Raw genomic sequence first — 22677 nt, 5'->3', positions numbered from 1 at the left:
CCCTCGGCAAAGACCGGGACGCCTTTTGCTCCGCCCACACCGGGCAGTCAACACACCCGCCCAGGTTCGTCCGCCCAGAGGGCCGGGGTCCCGTGTGAACTATGGCGCTCTAGTGCCCCCGCGTGGCTGGAGGAGGGACGTGACTGTGGGCTAGGCTGCTTGCCTAGGACCATCACTAGCGTGATCCAGGCCAGGGTGTGCCCGCTGTAGATACGGCCTGCTGTGCTGGCCGAAAGGAAAGTGATTCGAAGGCTACCAAAGCGCTAAGGTTTCTTAGTTCAGAAGTTGCACTGGTAGAAGTAGTCTTCGGAGTGTGAGAACTGTCTGCTTTCACATGGCACGTTTTAGGGAAAATGAGGGATAATCTGCAGCAATCTGGAAGTTAGTTGAAAATAGCTGGCTACAAAGTGATGTGTATAGTAGACTTTATTCATTCCACTCACTGAGCACCAAGTGCATTCTAAGTACCAGGGATACAGAGAACAAGACAGAGACTCTACTTTCATGGCGCTTATGTCACAGTGAAGAAAGGGACAAGCAAGTGAACAAGTAAATAAGCAAGATACCAGATAGTGATATGATACTTTAATTCCAAATGTAGTCTGTTATATTTATATTCTATGCACAGTGAAGAACATCTTAAAGGATAGAAGCACTATTTTTAGGTATCACTTTTAGAGCATTTTAAAATAATTTTTTTCTTTTATCTTGCTGGCCTGTATTTTATAGTTTGCCTTTTGCTTTGAAGGAACTATGTTGGCATATCTCTGACCACTGGTTCCCTGAAAACTGAAGTGGCAGTTCCCTGAATCTTCACAGATTTACCACCCACCCTCTGAAGAGCATGTTTCTTACCAAGGTTTCCAATATACTAGCCACCTCTTGCTCATTCTGCCTGATTAGCATCATGTCATCAGTGAAACAGGTGTTGTGTTCTGGGGGATGCCCAAGTAGTCCAGGTTCTGTATTATGATGGGTCGCAGAGCTGACACAGTGGCTGTGATCAGGGCTCCTACATGGTTAGGTCTGCAGTAGTTTGTAAGCCATCCTCCTGGTTTCTGAAGGGGGTTGGCAGGCAAACTAAATGGAAACATGACCATTTAAGGGGCGACCATTCCTGCATCCTTTAGGTTGTTCATGGTAGCATTAATTCCACCATCACCTCCACATGCCCTTGGATGAAATATTGGTTTTAATTTATTTTTTCAACTAAATAGAGAAGGGATTGTTTCAAAGGTGTTCACTTGGACTTCCCCACATGAGAACTAAAGGCCAAGAACCTAATGTGCAGGCTTGTGCCAACTGCCCGATTTATATTCCCAATTATGAATTCAAGAGTTTGGGGAAATGGGTGGGTCTGTAGGCCCAGGGACCCATTGTAAGCTCTGTGTTATCAAGGACTCTGCTCATTACCTGACACTCAGAAGTCCCCTTTCTTACAGAAGAGCCATGGGAGTACTTTATGTTTCTGGGTAACAAGATCCTTTCAAATCCTGAGAAATATCTGGGTGTTCCTCTTTCCCCAGTATTCTCGTCTCAGTGTTGCAGGGTCCTTCTTCCTAGGGACCTAGCCACCTCCTTCAGTCAATGGGTTCCATGGTCTGGGTCTGAAAATTGACTCAGATATGAGAATTTAGCAAGAAACATGACTTTTTATTTGGATAACCACACTGAGACTCCTCTTTCTCCATTTGTGTTTTCCTGGTCATAGATGTTAAGCAGAAACCAGTTGGCTGCCCATTTATAGAATGTAATGTAGTAGAACCTAAGATATTTTCTGTATGATTAGGCCCGTGGAGCTTTTACAAGACACATGCATATGCTCTTCTTGTGGTAAGGACCACCAAGGTAACTGTGGTCCCAACAGTTCTGAATAGCCCATCCTTTCCTGACTCAGTTGAAGTGTTACTTTTGATACATACTGCTGCTGCTGCTAAGTCGCTTCAGTCGTGTCCAACTCTGTGCGATCCCATAGACTTCATAAATACCTGCATCTGTTTCTGGACTTTCTCTTTGTTCCTTTGGCCATCTGTTCTGGCACTAGTATACAATTCTAATTATTCTAACTTTACAATGCATATTTTATTTTCAAATATTTTCTGCCTCTTCTTATACATTTGACCTTGAAGATGAACTTTAAAACTTTTCTCAAGTCCTCTCTATCAAAAGTGCATTGAGATTTTGGTTTTGTTATCACTGTTGTTTTTAAGTTTATATTAATTTTGAAAAAAAATATATCTTTGCAGTGTTGATTCTATCAGTCGAGGAAACTGGCATGTGTCTCCATTTATACAGGTCTTCTTGTATGTTCCTCCATAAAGTTTTACAGTTTTCTTACATGGTAGGTCAAAGCAGTATGTTTTTAAAAGGAACTATAAACTTTGACTTGTCTTGAATCTCAGAACTGGAAAGGACTTAAAAATCATCTCACCACCCCACCCAATCAAACAAGCAAAGATATGGGGTATATTTTGGTGAGTTTTTCTTTTTTTTTGACATGGTGACATCATATTACATGTATTTTCTGTGACTTCAGTTTATCACTTGAATAGCAAGTCTTGGAGAAATTTCTATGTAGATGCAGATAGATCGAGTTAATTCATTTTAATTACTGCGTAATGTTTTATGGAAATGATATTGCCTCATTTATTATTCCCTTGTTGTGGACATTTAACTATTTCTATTGTTTTGTTCTTACAAAGAACTCAGTTTACAACTTTGCACGCTAACTAAAATCAAAGTTCCTGAGTCTAGTGCACACAACCAGTGCCTACAAAGTCCCCCTCCTCAAAGTTACCACTAGATGGCACAATGCCTCTCAAAGGCTTTTTTTTTTTTTTTTTTGGCTGTAAAGTGTCCTTCAGTTCTGTTCAAAAAGTATTTATCAGATGGGTATTGTATACTAAGCACTGGAATTTTGCAAAACCCCAATTTCAACACAATAAAATCATCACTTCAAAAAATACTTATTGGACTCCCCTGATGGTCTAGTGGTTAAGAATCCACCTGCCGATGCAGGGGATGTAGGTTTGATCCCTGGTCTGGGAAGCTCCTATATGCTGCAGAGCAACTAAGCCCATGTGCCACAACTACTGAGCCTGCGCTCTGGATCCTCCAAGCTGCAATTACTGAAGCCTGCATGCGTAGAGTCTGTGCTTCCATAAGAGAAGCCACTGCAATGAGAAGCCCATATGCCACACCTAGAGAATAGCCCCCATTCACTGCAACCAGAGAAAGCCCACACACAACAACAAAGACCCAGCACCGCCAAAAATCAGTCCATCAACAGTACGGTGTTTTTTAAAATTCCTTACTGAGTGCACATTATGTGCTGGGCCCTGTGTAGATCTGAGGGCTCCAGGGAAAATGAACAATCCCCAGCTATTCTTCTGGACTCCAGCAATTCCCAGAATAAAAGAGGGGTCATTAAAACATGGTACACATTTATTTCTAAAGCTCTGGATAATTCTTTACACTTTAGGTCGAAAGACCAGGCAGCAGATTCTCAAATAATTTGGATAATGTCTTAAATGTGTCGTGAGATGTCCATGCTTACATTCTCACGCTCTTGTACATGCTGTCCTTTCTGTGTGGAATGTTGTATAATTTGGGGTTCCCTCAGAAGGAGACCCTGAGACAAGAAATCAAATGCAAGTGGTTTATTTGGGAGATGATCCAAGGAAGTACCAGTTGAGGAGCAGAGAAGTGAGACAGAGAAAGGAAGGGAAGCCAATAAATGATGCATTAACAAACTGGTTACAGATGGAGTCAAATGAAGCAGAGTTTCTCTAATGAGTATGGGGGTGCTATGTAACACACACTCAGAATTTTCCCAACCGAAGGATGAAGTTGCTTGGTTATTTATTTACCAACTCCAGTCAGTTACTGGGGGAAAGTTGTCCCGAGGCAGATTAATTCTCTGCACTTCCAGCCTCTTGCATATGTTTCTGGGAGGTCCAGAAGCCTCAAGCAGAGGAGTTCAGATGCTAATTTTTGCAAGTATAATGAGCATGTGCAGAAATACACCTGTTAGCCCAGGCAGCAACATCCAGGGAGGTATAAGTGGGCACCACTAACATCTGCTACAAATGCCGTTTCTACTGTCACCCAGCTAATTCATTCTTTAAAACGCAGGGCAGAAATCACCCTCCCTGGCAAGTCCTGCATGCATATGCAGTGAGCATGGTGAGTTGGTCCACTTTTCTGTGCACCAACAGCACTTTGTTCTCATGTCTTTCCTACTAAGAAACTGTAAGTGGCTCTGAGACCCAAACTGGCTCCTGACTCCAAATCCCAGGCTGAAACCACTAACATGCTCCCACACAAGTGAGCCCCTTGGATGTAGAGACACAGCTGCAAGCTCTGCCTCTGTCTTCATATCACTGTCTTCTCTGTGTTTCTGTGTCCTCTATTCTTACAAGGACACCAGTCATTGTATTTAGGGCCCTCCCTCGGTCAGGATGAGCTCCTCTCAAGAGGAGTTGCTTTTGTTTAGTTGCTCAGTTGTATCTGACTCTTCACAACCCCATGGACTGCAGCACGTCAGGCTTCCCTATCCTTCACCATCTCCAAGAGTTGACATCACCAAGAGGAGTTAACATCTACAAAGACTATTTCCAGTGGCAATTTGAAGGAGGAAAACATTCTGTGTGGCTCTTGAATTAGTAGAATAAGAGACTGAACTGTGGGTGGCCCTGTTGCTCTAGATGAGGAGGAAGCTGGCCTAGAAAATGATGCCAAGTCATGAGCATAATAAAGATATAAAGAGAGAAACAGAAACCTGCATTATTTGAGCTCTTAGATCCAGCCATGCGTGAAGCTAACACTTCCTCTTCACCTTCAAGTTACATGAGTTAACAAATTCCTTTTGCTTAACTACTTTGAGTCACTAACACCAGCAACTGAAACAGTTCTTACTAATACAATCAAGTACTACACATCTAATTTCTTCCTTGATGGATCTGCTTTCCCTTCTCTTCTTATACCTGACAAAGTCCTATTTATCCTTAGATCTCAGTTCAAACTTTCTGGAGTAGACCTTCCCTAAACTTCCCCCACCTCTGCCCCAGATTACATCAGTTCTACCAGATGGATGTTCTCATAGCCTGGCGCTCCTTTATCATAATGCTTATATCACATCATTGTAATTGTCTGTTTAATTTATTCCCCTATCCTAAGGTTGCTTCCCTGGTGGTTGTTGCTCAGTCACTAAGTCATGTTCAACTCTTTGCGGCCCCATGACGGCAGCACGCCACACTTCCCTGTCCTTCACTGTCTTCTGGAGTTTGCTCTCTCATGTCCATTGAGTTGGTGATGCCTTCCAATCATCTCATTCTCTGTTGCCCCCTCCTCCCTCTGGTGCCTCAGTGGACCAGTACAGGAGAGGTGGATGTGATCCCTGGGTGGGGAAGATCCCCTGGAGAAGGAAATGGCAACCCACTCCAGTATCCTTGCTTGGGAAATCCCATGGACAGAGGAGCCTGGTGGGCTATAGTCCATGGAGTTGCAGAGTCAGACACGATTTGGTGACTAAACAACAACAATCCTAACACTTCCTCTGTGCTGAAATGTAAGACTTTTGAGAACAGAAAAAAAAAAAAAAATCTGTTTATTGCTATATTCCAATTTCTAGCATAGTGATGAAAAGTAGTAGGTGATTATTGTCTGTTCATTCACAACTTCAATCTTCAATCTTCATTTGTTTTTCAAAGTATGGTAAAATAGACTCTGACCAATTATAAGTCATAGCTACTTCATGTGTGTGTCTGTGTGGCTACTGGACCTGATTAATATGTCCTGATTAATTTTTAGTATAGAAACTACTAATTGCTTTAACTTAGGGATTTCTTAATAAAATCATCATAATAATTTTTTGAAAACTCCCAAGCTGATCAAAGGGAATAATTTGAAAAGGATAATTATACTCATGGAGGATGAAGATTACAGCTTTAATAATACTGAGCCGTCTGATGAGACTTAAAGAAAGGAAGAACTCAGTTTGCAGTTCTTTAGGCACTTTCTGAAGATCTGAATTTAAATCTAAATAATCCATTACCTTGAATGGGCTTCTTTTAAATAACTTCTGCTTTTTTCCCTGATTGTTGAAACAAATTATAATCATCATAGAAAATTTGGAATACACACAGAAGTACAGTTGGAGAAAATGAGAAGCCCCACTATCCCCATTGATGGATCTTTGTGTTTTATTTCTCTGCATATCTGTAACCAGATATCAGTTCAGATCCTGGCTTTTGTCCCCGGGGACATTCCTGGCCTTACCTTCTCAGGATCCCCCCTCCAGCATTCCTGATTTCACTTCTCATGTGTGTCCCCTTCTTATCTCACAGAAACAGAGAGATGCCTTTTCCTTGATTTCCACACGTGCATAGCCAACTTACCCTAAAAATCTGGGGGTAAAGACAAAGAGAAAATTTACATCACAGTTCCATGTTCATCATTCGTTCATTCATTCATTCCTTTTAAAAGAATGGAATATTAAAACTTCCATTCCTTAGTCAAATCACACACTAGTTGAAGTTGGGAAGTATCCTCCCAAAATTCATGGCCACCTGGAACCTGTACATATGCTCTTATTTGGAAGTAAGCTCTTCAGAGATGCAATCAAGTCAAGATGAAGTCATACTAAATTGCAGCACAGCCCAATCCAATGCCTGGTGTCTTAAAAGAAGAGAAAAATTTGGACACACACACACATACACACAGAAGAGAGGCTTCCCAGGTGGCTTTAGAGGTAAAGAGTCCATCCACCAGCGCAGGAGACACGAGAGATGCGGGCTCAATCCCTGAGTGGGGAAGATCCCCTGGTGTAGCAAATGGCACCCCACTTCAGTCTTCGTGCCTGGAAAATTCCATGGGCAGAGAAGCCTGGTGTGCTACAGTCCCCAGGCTCACAAAGAGTCAGACACAGCTGAGCAGAGCCCAGCACACACAGAGGAAAGACAGGCGTGGGAAGGAGGCAGAGATTGGAACTACGCTGCCATAAGCTCAGGGACCAAGAAGCCGGAGAATGCAAGGAAGCCTGCTTCACTAGAGGCTCCAGAGACAGCGGCCCCGCTGACACCTTGATTGTAGACTTCTAGCCTCTAGACCTGTGAGAAATTTACTTTGCATTATTTTAAGCCACTCCATTTATTGTGCATAATCATGGCAACCCCAGGAAATTAATACAAGGGTCCACCCCATGCTGAGTGATCTCTGCTCCCCACCTCCCCACCCTCTCTACCCCACACTCACCCCCCTGCTTCCCCTCAGTGTCCCCCCAGATTTCCTCCCACTTTCTTGTACAAAGCAGTTTAGTTTCTTTCTCCAGTCCCCAGAGCAAGGGATTAGTCATTCAGTCATGTCAGACTCTTTTCAACCCCATAGACTGTAGCCCATGAGGCTCCTCTGTCCAGGAGATTCTCCAGGCAAGAATACTCGAGTGGGTTGCCATTCTATTCTCCAGGGAATCTTCGCAACCCGGGGGTCAATCCCTGGTCTCCTGCATAGCAGGTGGATTCTTTACTAGCTGAGCTTATCCTTTGCTTCACCAAGTGGGAGGTGGTATGAATAGATTCCCTTTCTCCCGCCCCAGCAGACCATTCAGAGAAAACCAGTGCACCTCGCTGGTGCTCCAGTGGCTAAAACTCTGTGGTTCCACTGCAGGGGGCATGGGTTTGATTCCTGCTCAGAGAAGTTCTACGTTGCCAGGCAGTGGGGCCAAAAGAGAAAAATTAGTCAAAGAAAGCTGAGTGAAGTAATGACTGATTGCTACACTGATAAAAATTATACAATTGCTCTTGAAGATTAAAAACAGAAAGGAAAAAAGAGGAAAACAAAAGCAGTTATGGTCAGTTTAGATTTAAAACAGCCAGTTTTGCATTTAAATGAACAAACTTGTTCCCATTTTTCCTTTTAAAGTGGAGGGGTGTCACTGCGTCACTTTGGTACTCTCCCCTCTCCCTGACTCCTTCAGTTAACAATATATTGTAATCATTTCCCCATATTAAAAAGTCCTAAAAGATTATACCATAATTTATACAGATCTCCAATCCCTTACCCACAAATTCAGAATGCTCTGAAAACTGTTTTGAAAATTTAGTGCCAAGTCATTTGATGGCCAATGACCTGAAGTGGCCTATAGCTATTTATGGTCTATTTATGCCAATTAGTGAGGCTATTAGTAAGTTTCATGGCAAAAATCTGGATGTGTTGATGATGTTGCTCCAGACCTTATTGAGAATGTTAAACAGTATATGCACAAAATTATTCTTCGAAAATTCAAAGATTCTGAAACACATTGGATCTCAGGGGGTTGTGGATGTGTATTACCATCCCTTTGTTGTTGGGTATTTAGATTATTTTCAGCTTTTTTGTTATTATAAAATTGCTGCAGGGAACATGTCTTATATGTAAATCTTTGTGTTTGCATTCTGTCACTTCAGTCGTGTCCCGCTCTGTGACCTCATGGATTTTAGCCTGCCAGGCTCCTCTGTCCATAGGATTTTCTAGGCACGAATACTGGAGTGGGTTGTCATACCCTTCTCCAGGGAATCTTCCTGACCCAAGGATCTTGCATGCAAAAATGCAGCTATAACATTTTTACAACGCTGTTTGTTTCACCTTGTAAGTCATAGGATTTCACTAGATCCTGGGGAGTTGGTCAGGCCTCCAGGGGCTCAAGAATTCCAAGACACACTCCATTTCTCTCTTATCTAAAGTGTCGCCTGACTAGCTGTGCTTGCAGGCAGGCACAAAATCTGCGCTGTGTCCAAGCAGGTCAAAAGCAAGTTCAAAGGTCTGCTCTCCTGCTTCTGAAATCTGAACAAGACTTCCTCCATTTTAACTTCACCATGAGTGAAGTCCTAGCTCTATTTTTAAAAGATGTTTATTATCATTTCTAGTTTCTCTTCCAGAATTGTCTGTTTGTGATCTGTGTCTTTTTTTTTTTTTAATTGAAAACAGGCCATCTTGTAAAGTCATTCTGTGTACGTGCTACACCAGGGCCAAGGGGTGAAGTGAAGTGAAAGTTGCTCAGTTGTGTCTTACTCTTTGCAACCCCATGGACTACCATCTGTGGAATTCTACAGGCCAGGATACTGGAATGAGTAGCCTTTCCCTTCTCCAGAGGATCTTCCCAACCCAGAGATCAAACCCAGGTCTCCCACATTGCAGGCGGTTTCTTTATCAGCTGAGCCGCAAGGGAAGGCCAAGGGGTGCTGTATCCCGAATCAAGTCTGACTCCAATCATTTTCTCTTTACAAAAGTACCTACCTACCTGTGTCCTTGGCAAGTCGGTATCACAAGACTGGGTCCAAATAGATGGAGTGACTTTTTCTAATTTATCTGCTCAGTGTATGTGTGTTGGTGGCGGGTGGGGTACTACCCTTTCTAATTTGACTAAGGTATCTAGCTGAGACCATGATTAGACCATTGTTTTTCTCAGTTTTCCATGTAGTAAGGCCATTAACTTTTTGCATATTCTATTGTGCTGACTGTGTTGTCCTTGCTCATTTTTTGTATTAGTTTATTCATATATGATTTAAACGTGTTCCACATTGCTTTTGCTTAAAAAAAAAAAAAAAAAAACCGTCTTGGAGTTCTAAGTAGCTTTCTTTTTCTTCGTTTTACTCCTAAATATTATTTTGAATGGTGAGATATAGCTAGAAGCAAATGAAATTTACCCTCTTGAACAGTTAATTCCAGATGTTGAAGGGACATATTTGGCCCCATTTAAGCTCCCATGCTAGAGCTAGTCCTTCTGGGAAATCTTCACCCAACTCATCTGTCCAACCACTGAATCAGTGTTCATTATTGAGCACTTGCTCCGTCCCATGAACTGTGCAGAGGTGACCAAAGGAAACAGTTCTTCCCTTGGGGGAGCTTGCACTAGACACTATGTATTCAAGTTTAACACTGATTAATAACAGCTAACCTTTCTGAGGGCTCCCTGTGTGCCAGGCACTAGTCTAAGTGCTTTACATGTTCTAATGCATTTAGTTCTCTCACCAACCCGATGAGGAGGTAGGTACATTGGATTGGTGGTTTACTTGTTAAATTGTATCTGACTCTTTGCGACCCCATGGACTATAGCCCACCAGGTTCCTCTCTCCATGAGATTTTCCAGACAAGAATACTGGAGTGGGTTGCCATTTTCTCCTCTAAGGGATCTTCTCTACCCTTCAGGGATCAAACCTTAGTTTCCTGCTTGGCGGGAAGATTCTTTACCATTGAGCCACTTGGGAAGCCCATTATTGTCCCCCTTTTACAAGTAAGGCAATGAAGCATAGGAAGTTTAAGTAACTTGGTCCAAGATCATATGCTGAAAAGGAACTTTGCCAGAAGCTGCACTTGGCAATCTCAGCCTCCTGTGTCCCTCCAACAGGCTCACAGATTAGTCTCTTGAACTGTCTACTCAGCCCTCTCCTTTTTCCCACGTAGCTGTCCCCAGAGACCAGGCAGCTGGTGGACAAAAACTGTAAGTGTCAGGCACTCAGGTCTCTCTTGATCTGGGCCTTTGCTCCCACCAATGCTCCCCTCAACCATCTGTTCAGTAGCCCCCACCTTCTGACTTGGTCTCATCTCCTGGGGCCGGACTGAGCTGGTCCTTTAATCTCCATGCCTGGTTTTGACCATTCTTGGTTCCTTTGCCAGCTCATCCTCCTCTTTCATGTCCTGAAGCGTTGAAGTCTTCAGAGGCCTGGAACTAGTTCTCTCCCCTTTTCCATCTATCACTTTCCCCTAGCCACTTACATTGGTGATTATAGTTTTTTGTCCTACCTACATACTGGTGCTTCCCAAAACCTATATGCCAGCGCCTCCCAAATCCATATCTGCTGCCCATACATAATGTCAGACATCTTTAGCCAACTCCTGGCTGAACTCAACATATCCAATACCACATGCATGCATTATTTTACTCCCACCGAACACATTCTCTTTCCTGAATCCTCTATCATGGGTGATGGTGTCTCCAACCAGTCATGAAAGCCTGAAAACAGAGAACTGTTGTTGACACCCCCCCACTTCCTCACCACCACCGGGTGGATGCCAGCCCCAAATCCTACTGATTTTGTGACCTGGGTACCCCTCTAATACACTGATTCCTCTCCATCCCCATCACTATCATCCACACTTGTTCTCAGTCTAAACTACCTTTATCTCTCACCTGAGATTCTGGTCTTCTACTGTTTCCTTGCCTCTACTCATTCCTCTTCAGTCTATTCATGCTCCAGCCAGAGTGATTTTTTTCAAAACTGGATTATGTCACATCTGTGTAACTATGTGTGTGTGTGTGTGTGTGTGTGTGTGTGTGTGTACATATATATGTATGTTCAATTATTTTTACGGCACTTTTTTTTTCACTAAATGAATTGCTTATTGAACACATTATGAACTGCATGGTCCTGTGTTACTAATGCAGCTCATGTGTCACTTTTCACAGGAATTTCAGAAGCTTTATATCAAAGGATTTAGACTTTTTTGAACAAGAAATCCACAAGAAGAAATACAACTTACATTGTCACCCAACTCTCCTACCCATCTATACATGTACATATAGTACATATAGTAGAAACATAACTTTCATGGAGCCCTACTTATTTTTGTTTGAAATGTACATTTACTTTCTGTGCCTTTCTATCTTCTATTAGTTTCAGGTATACAACAGGATTTGATGTTTGTATATATTGTGAACCTCAGATATACAGATGACACCACCCTTATGGCAGAAAGCAAAGAGAAACTAAAGAGTCTCTTGATGAAGGTGACAGAGGAGAGTGAAAAACCTGGCTTAAAACTCAACATTCGAAAAATGAAGATCATGGCATCCAGTCACCTCACTTCATGGCAAATAGATAGGAAAACCATGATAGACATTGTTTTCTTGAGCTCCAAAATCACTGTGGACAGTGACTGTAATCATGAAATTTAAAAACGCTTCCTCCTTGAAAGAAAAGTTATGACAAACCTAGACAGTGTATTAAAAAGCAGAGACATTACTTTGCCAACAAAGGTCAAAGCTATGCTAGTCATAAAGGTCATAGGTCATAGCAAAGGTCATAGCTTTGCTAGTCAAAGCTATGGTTTTTCCAGTAGTCATGTATGGATGTGAGAGTTGGACCATAAAGAGATCTGAGTGACAAATAACTGATGCTTTTTAACTGTGGTGTTGGAGAAGACTCTTGAGAGTTCCTTGGACAGCAAGGAGAACAATCCAGTCCATCCTAAAGGAAATCAACCCTGAATATTCATTGGAGGAACTGATGCTGAAGCTGAAGCTCCAATTCTTTGGCCACCTGATGAGAAGAGCCAACTCTTTGGAAAAGACCCTGATGCTGGTAAAGATTGAAAGCAGGAGGAAAAGGGGATGACAGAGGATGAGATGGTTGGATGAGAGGGTTGGATGGCACCACCGACTCAATGTACATGAGTTTTAACAAACTCTGGGAGATGGTGAAGGACAGGGAAGCCTGGCATGCTGCATTCCATGGGGTTGCAAAGAGACACAACTGAGCAACTGAACAACAACAATATATTGTAAAATTGCTACTCTTGAATGGGATCAGGATAAGGTGGTGTCAGTAGGACGGAGGGAGCCCCTTATTCTTCACACAAAGGTCCCCACTCACCCATTTGCCAAGCCCTTCACTACAGGGTTAAATCCAACTAGACAGGCAGCCCATTTCTGCTTATCTGTGCAGAGGGCATGCCCTATACTAATGTGCACAAAGTGCAAAATATTCTCTTGAAAGGCCTTTCTTAGTCTATCCTTGGGGCTTCCCTCAGTGGTAAAGAATCTGCCTCCCAATGCAGGAGACATGAATTCCATCTCTGGGTCAGGAGGATCCCCTGGAGTAGGAAATGGCAACCCACTTCAGTATTCTTGCCTGGGAAATCCCCTGGACCGAGGAGCTGGAGGGCTATAGTCCAAGGGGTTGCAAAAGAGTTGGACACAAGTGAGCCACTAAACAACAAGTCTGTCCTCAGCCCACTTCTCCAGCCTCAAGTAGCACCACCCTTCTCCTTGCTGTCTACATTCCAGGATGCTGGCCTACTCTGAGGTTCTCGGATAAGCCATATGCCCTCTGCTTCAGGACCTTCGCACCTACTACTTTCCTTTGCTAAAATCCTTCCTTCCCTGCATAAATAACATTTACCCATATCCTGACTCTTAGATCAAGCATCAGTTCCTTAAGGATGTGACTCCCTCTAAGGCAGAGTCAGAACTTCCATATGTGCTGTTTGTCTTCAGAGCACTTATCTCAGTTTTCAATTGTGCCCTTACCTTTATGATCACATACTTAAAGACTATCTTTGCCTCTGGACTTTCAGTGATACAAAGTCAGGGACTCTACCAGTTGGATTGTTGGTTGTAAACAACAGAAGCTGATTCTGGCTAAACTCAAGCGTTTATTGGAATGAAAAGGAATTTATTGGAGGATTTGGGGTAAATATACAGAATCAGTGGGAAGACTGGAGAACCAGATTCAGAAAATGGGCAGGAAGTAGGTTGGCTGGGCAGTAGGAATATGGCCAGAGGCAAGCAATGGGACAGTCTAATCGGTATGGCCCACTGGTATGCTGCCACTGGACAGTGGAATCTGTGAAGCGGTTGTACAGTTGGCAAAGTTAACGCTGCTGGGACTAATTTATCAGGTGATGGATGGATGATGGATGGCTTCATGTCCTCTACATCAGTGTCCCAGGCAGGAGAGTTCAGTTGACTGAGCCAGGTCACACACACATGTTCCATCAATCAGGAGCAGGACCACCTAGCCTCTCATCAAGTCACATAATGGGTGTGTCTCCTCATTGAGAAGGTTGCAGGGTTGCCATTTAAGCAAAAAACAAACACCAGAGAAACCATGTCTATTCAATGCATTATATACTCCCAAAGCTAGTACAATATCTGGCATAAAATAAGACAAAACAAAACTTGAGAGAATGAGTGAATGATAAAGCTTCAGAATCCTTAAGGACACAGGTCGTCCAATTTGGGAGGGCGTCCAGGTAACACTTACAGTTACTCAAGGCCTCTTCCGCAGTACTAGCCTCTTGGTCACACTTACCTTAGTCCCATTGAGGTGACATTAGAAGACAAGAGTGCTATGAACCAGAGTGGGTGGATATTATTAGATCCATTAGACAATGTAAATATGAGGACCAGGGAGGTAAACTACGAGATTCAAGATCACACGGCTAAAAAGAGGGAACCAAGACATCAAGCTTCCTTGCTGACCTAGTTGAATTGACACCTTCTGTATCAAGCTGTGTTTCGATAGCACATGATAATGTGCTTCCCATCAAAATATTTGGTCGGTCAGAACATTTCCTCCAACAGTTCCAACAACCAGGGAGTTCAGAGTAGTGGGACCCCAAGGGGGCTGCGATGCTCCAGAGTGGGAGCCACGAGGACCTAAGGCTACTTGAAAGGTTAAACTGATCTCGTCAAGAGACTCTTGGCCCTGTCTGTCCAAGAAGACACGATGTGTTGGTAAGCTGAGTGTGTAGACTGTTACTCTGGGACATTTCTCTTCCCCTCCTTCCCCTCTAGGTGTATAGCATTCTAGGACCTGAGAATTTCCACTGACACTGAGGATATCTTAGCTTGCTGTGGAATCAAGGGACACAGTTCTTCTGAGCCCAGTGGAATTCCTAACACTGAATGAAACTAGGACCCTGTACTCATCCCCACCCTGCCAATAATTCCTTCCTAGAGTTCATCATATAAAGCAGTAATGACACCTCTGATGGTGTTTAGCAATGACAGAGAATGGCTCCAGGGGGGAAATTACAACTGGAAGATGCCCATCAGGATATGCTGTTGAGTGTAAAAGAAATGTGTTAAGTTCCCAAGTGGTCCTTCAGGGGATTCCCTCTGGGTCCCTGAGAATAAGCTTCTCAACTTGCATCATCACTTTTTGGCATGGAACACGGTTCTTTACCCTGCAGTATTGTAGAGCACAGTGATAAAAGCACAGACTCTGGGGAGGGTAGCCCTGGATTTACATTCTAGCTGTATTCCCTATCAGCAATGTGATTTCTGGCAAGTCACTTATTAATACCTTGGTTTCCTCAGCAGTAAAACAGGAACAACAGAACATATCTTCTATTCATGAGATTGTTGTGAAATGGATGAGATAATCAGGGTAAAGCTTGTAGGACAGTGTCTGGAACATTATACACGCTCAATAAATGCCAGCTGTTGGTATGGTTTCATTTCAACACACATTTCTTGAGAGCCTATTCAGGGCTAGGCATTTTGCATGACCCCGTGTGCGATACAGGAATAATTCTCCCAAGAGTTCATTTTGCTCCTTGTGAGGGCTTTGTTCAAAAAGGGACAAAGCAGAGGGCGATGGGGGAGAGCGCTTTTATCACAAAATACAGAATTTCAGACCTGAAATTTTACAGAGGCAGTAGAGTATAATGGTTAAGGGCATGGGTTTGTGGGGAGCAGGGCATTCTCTGAGGTGTAGACAGAATAATGCCCTCCCCAGTCAAGGTGCCCACATGGCAAAAGGGACTTTGCAAATATGATTGAAGTTAGAGGCCTTGAGGGAAGATAATCTTATCCTGGACTATGTGGGTGACACAACCTAATCACATGGGTCCTCACAAGTGAGACATTTTTCGTAAAAAGATGGGACAATGGAGAAAGATTCAGTGTGAAGATTCTACTTGCCATCGCTGGTTTTGAAGATGACGAAAGTGGGACATGAAGTGAGAAACATAGGCAGCCACTACAAGCCAGGGAAAGCACTTAGTTTACAGCCTGTGAGAAGAAATTAAACATCTGGGTCCATAACTGAAAAGGAACTGAATCCTGCCAATAAACTGAATGAGCAGGAAATAAAATCTCCCCTAGCACCCTCAGAAAGGAAAGCAACTTGCAGATATCTTGATTTTAGCCGAATGAAACCTGTGTCTTTTCTAGCCTTCTGATCTAGAGAACTGTGAGGTAATAACTATGCATAAATGTGCACTGTTTAAGCCACTAGATTTGTAGTAATATGTTGTAACAGAAGCTAGTATACTCTGGCTAGCAAATTTATAAATTCTAGGAGACAGTATAATACATTGGTTAAGAACCTGGGTTTCAGGGCCAATGTGCCTGGGCTCTAAACTCAGATCTGCCACTTATTAGATGTGTGAGCACAGGCAAGTCATTTAACTTTCAGTGTCTTTTTTTTTCCTTTGTCTGTTACAGGAATAATAATATGGCCACCAATACTTGTTTGGGTAAAAGATTATGCTAAAATAAAAGACTCTTACAGAGACCCAAGCATGACGTAATTTGAAAACAAAAGCATTTATTTTCCTCTCACATCAGAGTCGAAGATATCTCACTCAGTTTTGGCAGCCATTTCATACAAACCAGGCAGACTCCACCTCTGTAAACAGGTAACCTCAAAGATTGCTCTCATCTCCCTGACAGCAGACACCTAGGGACAGAGAAGTCCCTTTAGGGAAGTAGGCTGAAAGTGCTGTTTGCATTGCATTGGAGAGAGTTCAACCATGACGAGTTAGTTATTTGGATCTTGAGGGGTCTTGCTGTCATTCTACCAAGACTGATCATTTACTAAATATGTACTCAATCTTTTCTTATGTCTAATCTTTAAAACCAAGCATAGTAGACAAGATTCACCTGTTTTACAAACAAGAAAAAAAGAGGTCTGAAAGGCCAGGTAAATTCAAAACCCACACATTTTACACTTGACCAAAGTATCGCTCCCATTTAAGTGATATTAAGAAACTAAAGGAAACACACTACAATTTAAGAACAGAAATGACAGTGAAAATAAAGAGGAAACTAGGGAGACAAGTGGAACAGACATTAGACAAGACAGAAGTCAGGGTATTGGAGCTATAGGGTAGCTCAGCCACCATCTGCAAGACTTGGGTAAATCCATTCTCCTCTCTGGGCCTCAGTTTCTTCATCCAGAAAATGGACTCTTGGACTAAATGATCCTCTTTCCAGCTCTGACATTGTGATTCTATTCGAAAAACAGTGAAGCCAAAAGTATGTAAGCAGCTAAAATGTACGTGATTTAAAGAATTGCTGTGGGAATTGGTGGTTCAGTGGTTAGGGGAGAAGGCAATGGCACCCCACTCCAGTACTCTTGCCTGGAAAATCCCATGGATGGAGGAGCCTGGTAGGCTGCAGTCCATGGGGTCACTAAGAGTCGGACACCACTGAGTGACTTCACTTTCACTTTTCACTTTCATGCATCGGAGAAGGAAATGGCAACCCACTCCAGTGTTCTTGTCTGGAGAATCCCAGGGACGGGGGAGCCTGGTGGGCTGCCGTCTATGGGGTCGCACAGAGTCGGACACGACTGAAGCGACTACGCAGCAGCAGCAGCAGTCAGTGGTTAGGACTCCATGTTCTCACTGCTGAGAGCCTGAGTTCAATCCTTGGTCGGGAAGCTAAGATCTCACAAGCCATGAGGCGGGTCCCAAAAAAATTACTCCAGTTACGGAAATAGCAAGAGTAGGGACAGCCCTGATGACCGAAACAAGGAAATCAAATGAACCTCCTGCAGTGCTCAGAAGACAAGTTGTGACCTGCAAGGTGAATCATACCTGCTCTTCACATTCCTGTCAAAGGCAGCCCCAGGCCAGAGCTTAAAACAGAAAATGTTAAGTTGGGGCAGGGGGTGGGGGAGGAATCTGGAGGTGGTAGCTAAACCCCTGGAGAGAGCCAATTCTGGATAGTATAGTCCTGTGACTGACAGAAGTGAGTTGAGTACAGAACAGAGTATGAGGAGCTCTTCCTTGGAGGAAGTGCATAGGAAAGATGTCTCAACCTGCTGGAGCTTCCCAAAAGGCTTAGTGAGTAGAGAATCCATCTGCAATACAGGAGACACAGGAGACCTGGCTTCGATCCCTGGGTGGGGGAAGATCTCCTGGAGGAAGAAATGGCAACCCACTCTGGTATTCTTGCCTGGAAAATCCCATGGACGGAAGAGCCTGGTGGGCTGCGGCCCATGAGGTCACCAAGAGTCAGACATGACTTAGCGACCGAACACACAGGCCCTGAACCTGCTTGGTGCCTGGGGTAGAAACCTGGGCTGGAAAGCTGAAACAAGGGTTCTACACTCTGGGTTTGGCACATGGAGGATGTGTGATCGTGACTCACTCAGCCTCAGCGGACCTCAGTTTTCTGACATGTGAAATGAACATAATCCATGGTGTGAAGCAGGGTGTGTTAGAAGGTCATTGACCTGTGTTAAAAGGTCAATTTAGTCCCTAAGTCATGCCCGATTCTTGTGACTCCATGGACTGTAGCCTGCCAGGCTCCTCTGTCCATGGGATTCTCCAGGCAAGAATACTGGAGTGGGTTGCCATTTCCTTCTCCAGGGTATCTTCCCAACCGAGGAGTTGTTTGTAGACAGATTCTTTACCGACTGAGCTGAGGGACCTAATCCATAAGAGAGGAAAAAATTGAACACCAAGTTCTAGGCACTCCTAACAATTACTTTCATTTAATTTTTATAATAGAGATTTATAGTTTTCAGCAGATGAGGAAACTGGAGAGTTAAGTGACTTATCGCCCAGTACCACAGGATTTGAACCCAGGTTTATCAACACTTGTCAGTAAGCCAGCACCTCAGAGATGATACAAGTAAAAGTGCTTTAAGAACCGTGAATAAAGTGCAATCAATGACTCAGCCCAGAATTAATGCAGACATTTAGAAATTATTCAAAAGCCACATTCTGATGAAGAATGGGGTTGCTCAGAACTTTTTCCTTTGTTCAGCCGCCCACTCAATCCTTAATCTGTTTACTTTCTGGGCAGTCAAGTGATAGTTTTCTGAAGTGACTCTTGAAACAATGGCAATGTGACGCAGTGAAAAGAATACTGGATGAGGAATCAAGAATCTGTCTAGTTTCAGCTGGGTCACAGAAACATTAATCTTGAGAAGTCACTCACCCTTTCATCCGTAAGATGAGAGGTTAGGATAGAGGTTATTGCCAAGGTCTCTTTAGCTAAGGTATTTCAGTGTTGGGGGGAGTGGGGGGGGGGGCGGAGGGTGGGTGACAGGTGGGAAGTTGGCCTGAGAGTTGTTTTACTCTCATTGTTAAGGTTCTCATTCTAACCTCAGGCACGTCAGCTGTCCTTTCCACTGCCAGCCTACATCAGCCTTCTCCCCTTGTTAAGCCCGGTTTTCACCTGAAAGGATGTTTGGAGCCTTCCCTTAGGAGGAGTTCTTGCAGGCTGAAGAGACTCTGGGGACCATAAGGTATCATTCTTTCAGCACACACCAGTCACGGCCCCAAGCTGCCCAGGCAGCAGCTTAGAGCTCCCTCACCCCAAATCTTACTGGTGCTTCATTCTTGAGGGGCAGGCATAGACCAGAGTGCAAGTCAGAGGAGGAATGTGAGATGTATTCTGGGGAAGAAACTGAGGTCCTGGACCTAGCTATTTGGGGTTGGATGTACCAACCACTCCATCCTTTGTACATGCCCATGGTTGCAGCAACTTCCCAGGAACTGCAGTAACTTGTTTACCACTAGGCTACCCCACAGTGACCTTCTAACATACGCTGCTTCAAATAAATAAGCGTGAATGAGTAAAAACAAGAAGATAAATGTGAGACAAGATTTTTTGCAGCTAAAACACAGTAAGTTTTTAAATCACCTTACTAGTAAAATCTTAGGAAAACAGAGTACGTGGGCACATGCACACACACAGCCACAGCACAAGCCCGCTACAGACTGGCTGTAACCATGTGGGAAAGTCATTTAACTCAGAGACAAAGGTAGCGTTTTCTTCTCCAGGGGAGAATTCTCATTTGGTGATAGTCTAAGGCCGGTCCCCTTTATGGCTGGTTCTAGCCAGTTCCCTCAGACCTACCCTCCTGCAGGGGGTTTCCAAACAACCTGATTTAGAAACACCTGTGTTTACACTTGCCAGCTCAGGGATCTCAAAAACACCAGAGTGGCTATGGGAAAAGGCCTATCCTGCTAAGAAGTGTTAAAATTTGAAATAAGAAATCTGAGTCATAGGAAATTAGAGCAGTCCCAAATCATATAAATCTGCAGCAAGTTTTCACAAACTCCATCTTTTGGTTTGTGCCTTTTCCATATTTTATTAAATTCATGTTTTTTAAAAAAAAAAAATCACAACAGCATTATCAAAGACAACCTATGTACAAACATTTTACAAAAGAAACATTACTATTATCAGCTGTAATAAGGGCAAGTTGAAGGACAGATGCTGAGTTTCTGGGCCAAAGTCTGCCCTCAAATAAAGACATCTAAAATGTGTGCAGGCAGCTCAGACAGGCTTCTTTCCCGGTGACAAGCATGTGTGGTCGGTAATACAAACGATAGGAAATGAAGATACAACATGGGCCCAATTAGCGAACTCCTCATCAGGAAGGCCACGATACAAGTGGAGCTAATGAAATAACTTAAACCCAAGACAGCAGCTGATTCCCAGCTAAAAGCGTTTAAGTCTTCAGCATGGATTTCCGCATTTGTAAACCAGGCTGGGTTGTCATACAGACACTTGATTCTTATACATAACCCTATGCCAAACTTCCCTTAACTCTTGGAGTCAGGTTTCTGGTTGGACTGAAAGGGAAGGAATTTTAGAAATGCTTTCTTCAGGACAGAAGTCAGAAAGCGAGGTGACCCTGAGAACAGGATCTATTAAATATGGTGGCGGGGGCGGTGGGGGGGGGGGGGGGAGGCAGGAATGTGAGAGGAGAAAGGTCTCGTCGGGGGGCCAAGAATCAAGAAGGGTGACTGACTCGGGTCTGGAACCTTGCTGAAATCCGATACCCCACCCCACCCCAGCCCAGCCCCGCTGGTACCTACAAGCTCGGTTTCTGTCTCATCTCCCCCAGTTCCTTGATCTCCACCTTCTTGTACTTCCCCGACTTCCTCCTATTGGTGATCACCAGGACGGCCACGCCGGCGACCACCGCCAGCACGACCACCACGATGACGGCGATGAGGCCGCCGGTGAGGCGCTTCATGGAGAACTGGGGGGGCTTCTCGTCCAGGTAGTAGATGAGCATCTGCTCCAGGACCAGGGGGTGTCCGCCCACGCGCAAGTTGAGGTCGCGGGGGCCTAGGAACAGCGACTCGCCCTTGACGTCCCTCTCGAAGTAGTACGCGGCGTCGCCGATGTCCACCTCGCCGGCGACCTTCTGCGACGAGTTCTGGCGCAGCTCGATCTGGATGGTGGGGTGCTCATAGTGCACGGCCCTCACGAACTTGGGCTGCAGCAGGTAGCGCTGCTGGAAGAGCTGCCGCAGCTCGGCGTCCAGGTCCGAGCGGTTGAAGGCGGGGGCGTCCGGGCGGTGGCGCAGGTCAATGAGGATGTGGTAGGTGCGCACTAGCTCGTCGCACTGCAGGCTCAGGTCGCCCTTGTCGGTGCGGCGCACGCCCACCGAGTTCACGCACCAGCACACCGACGTCTGGTTGCACTGGCGCGCCTTGAAGCGCCCCTGCTGGTCGCAGTCCGGGTCGTACAGGCCGTCGTTGTCCACGATCGCGTGCTCGCTCGGCCGCACCAGCGCGCGGCCGCTGTGGGAGGCGCGCACGCGCGCCTTGAGCAGCAGGCACTTGGACGTGAGCGTGGAGCAGTTGACCGCCTGGTTCGAGCCGAGCACGCGGCACTGGCAGCGGCCGCTCAGGTCGCGCTGGTCGCACACGGTCATCTTGTTGGTGGGGCACACGCACTGGTTCTGCGCGGCCGCGTGGCCGATCACCGCCGCCAGCACCAGGAGCCACGGCGACGGCAGCGCGAGGCCCGGGCCCCGGGCCATGGTGGGGCGGAGGAGCGCGGACCGGGTGCGGGCTGACGAGGGCTGGAGACTCCGCTGGGCTCCGGCTGCGGCGTGTGGGACGGCACTCCAGGCGTCTGCCGCCCGCCGCTCCCTCCAGCTCTTATACTCCGCCGGACCTGCCGGGCTAGTTTGGCCGCCGACTCACCCGCTGGTATTTGGGTGACAGATTCCCCGCCCGCCCCTTCCCGGGTTCTCGTCCCCGTCCCACTGAAGGCTCAGCCGGCCCTGCGCCGCCCGCGATAGGATCAGGGAGGCGGAGGCTGTCCTGTCTCCTCTGGACCGAAAGCCTGGGAAAGGAAAACCGATACTCGGCTGAGCGCGGGGGACGGGGTACCGCCCCCGGCCCGCCGGGCCCCACCCGAGAAGGGACCCGCCCTAGGCGCGGCCTCCAGCCGAGGACCTTGGGCGTCCAGGCTGCTCTCCGCGGCTGGAGTGCTCAGAAATTGTTTTGAGAAGGATGGCGCGGGACTGTCAGGTTTTGTTCCAGCCCTTGTCCCAGCTTTAAGTTCTTTCACTTCCCCGCTGCTTTTCTCAGTCCCTTGCTTGCGTGCTAAGTCGCTTCAGTCGCGTCCTACTTTTTGCAGCTCTGTAGACTGGAGCCCACCAGGCTCCTCTGTCCATGGGATTCTCCAGGCAAGAATACTGGAGTGGGTTGCCATGCCCTCCTCCAGGGGTTCTTCCCCACCCAGGGATCAAACCCCCTTCAGTCTTACAGTTCCCTTAATAGCATGGATTTATATGGTTTACAGTACACACACATTATCTCATCCTCATGTCAGGTCCTGACAGGTATTCACTGTTTATCAGACCCATTCCATGGGTGGTGTAGATGAGGCTTAGAGAATTTAAAGTCGCCAGACCAACAGTTTCC

General features: G+C 45.3%; 1 protein-coding gene across 1 annotated transcript; it reads right to left on the bottom strand.

Moving 5' to 3' along the window:
• Nucleotides 1-20087: 20087 nt before the first annotated feature.
• Nucleotides 20088-22072, bottom strand: TACSTD2 (tumor associated calcium signal transducer 2). Its single transcript, XM_061120021.1, has one exon. The coding sequence runs from the start codon at nucleotides 21783-21785 to the stop codon at nucleotides 20826-20828; it is 960 nt and encodes a 319-aa protein (XP_060976004.1). The 5' UTR covers nucleotides 21786-22072; the 3' UTR covers nucleotides 20088-20825.
• Nucleotides 22073-22677: the final 605 nt, after the last annotated feature.

Source organism: Dama dama, chromosome 20 (assembly GCF_033118175.1).
Source record: "Dama dama isolate Ldn47 chromosome 20, ASM3311817v1, whole genome shotgun sequence".
NCBI classification, from domain to species: domain Eukaryota; kingdom Metazoa; phylum Chordata; class Mammalia; order Artiodactyla; family Cervidae; genus Dama; species Dama dama.
This window is presented reverse-complemented; position numbering and strand designations above follow the sequence as displayed.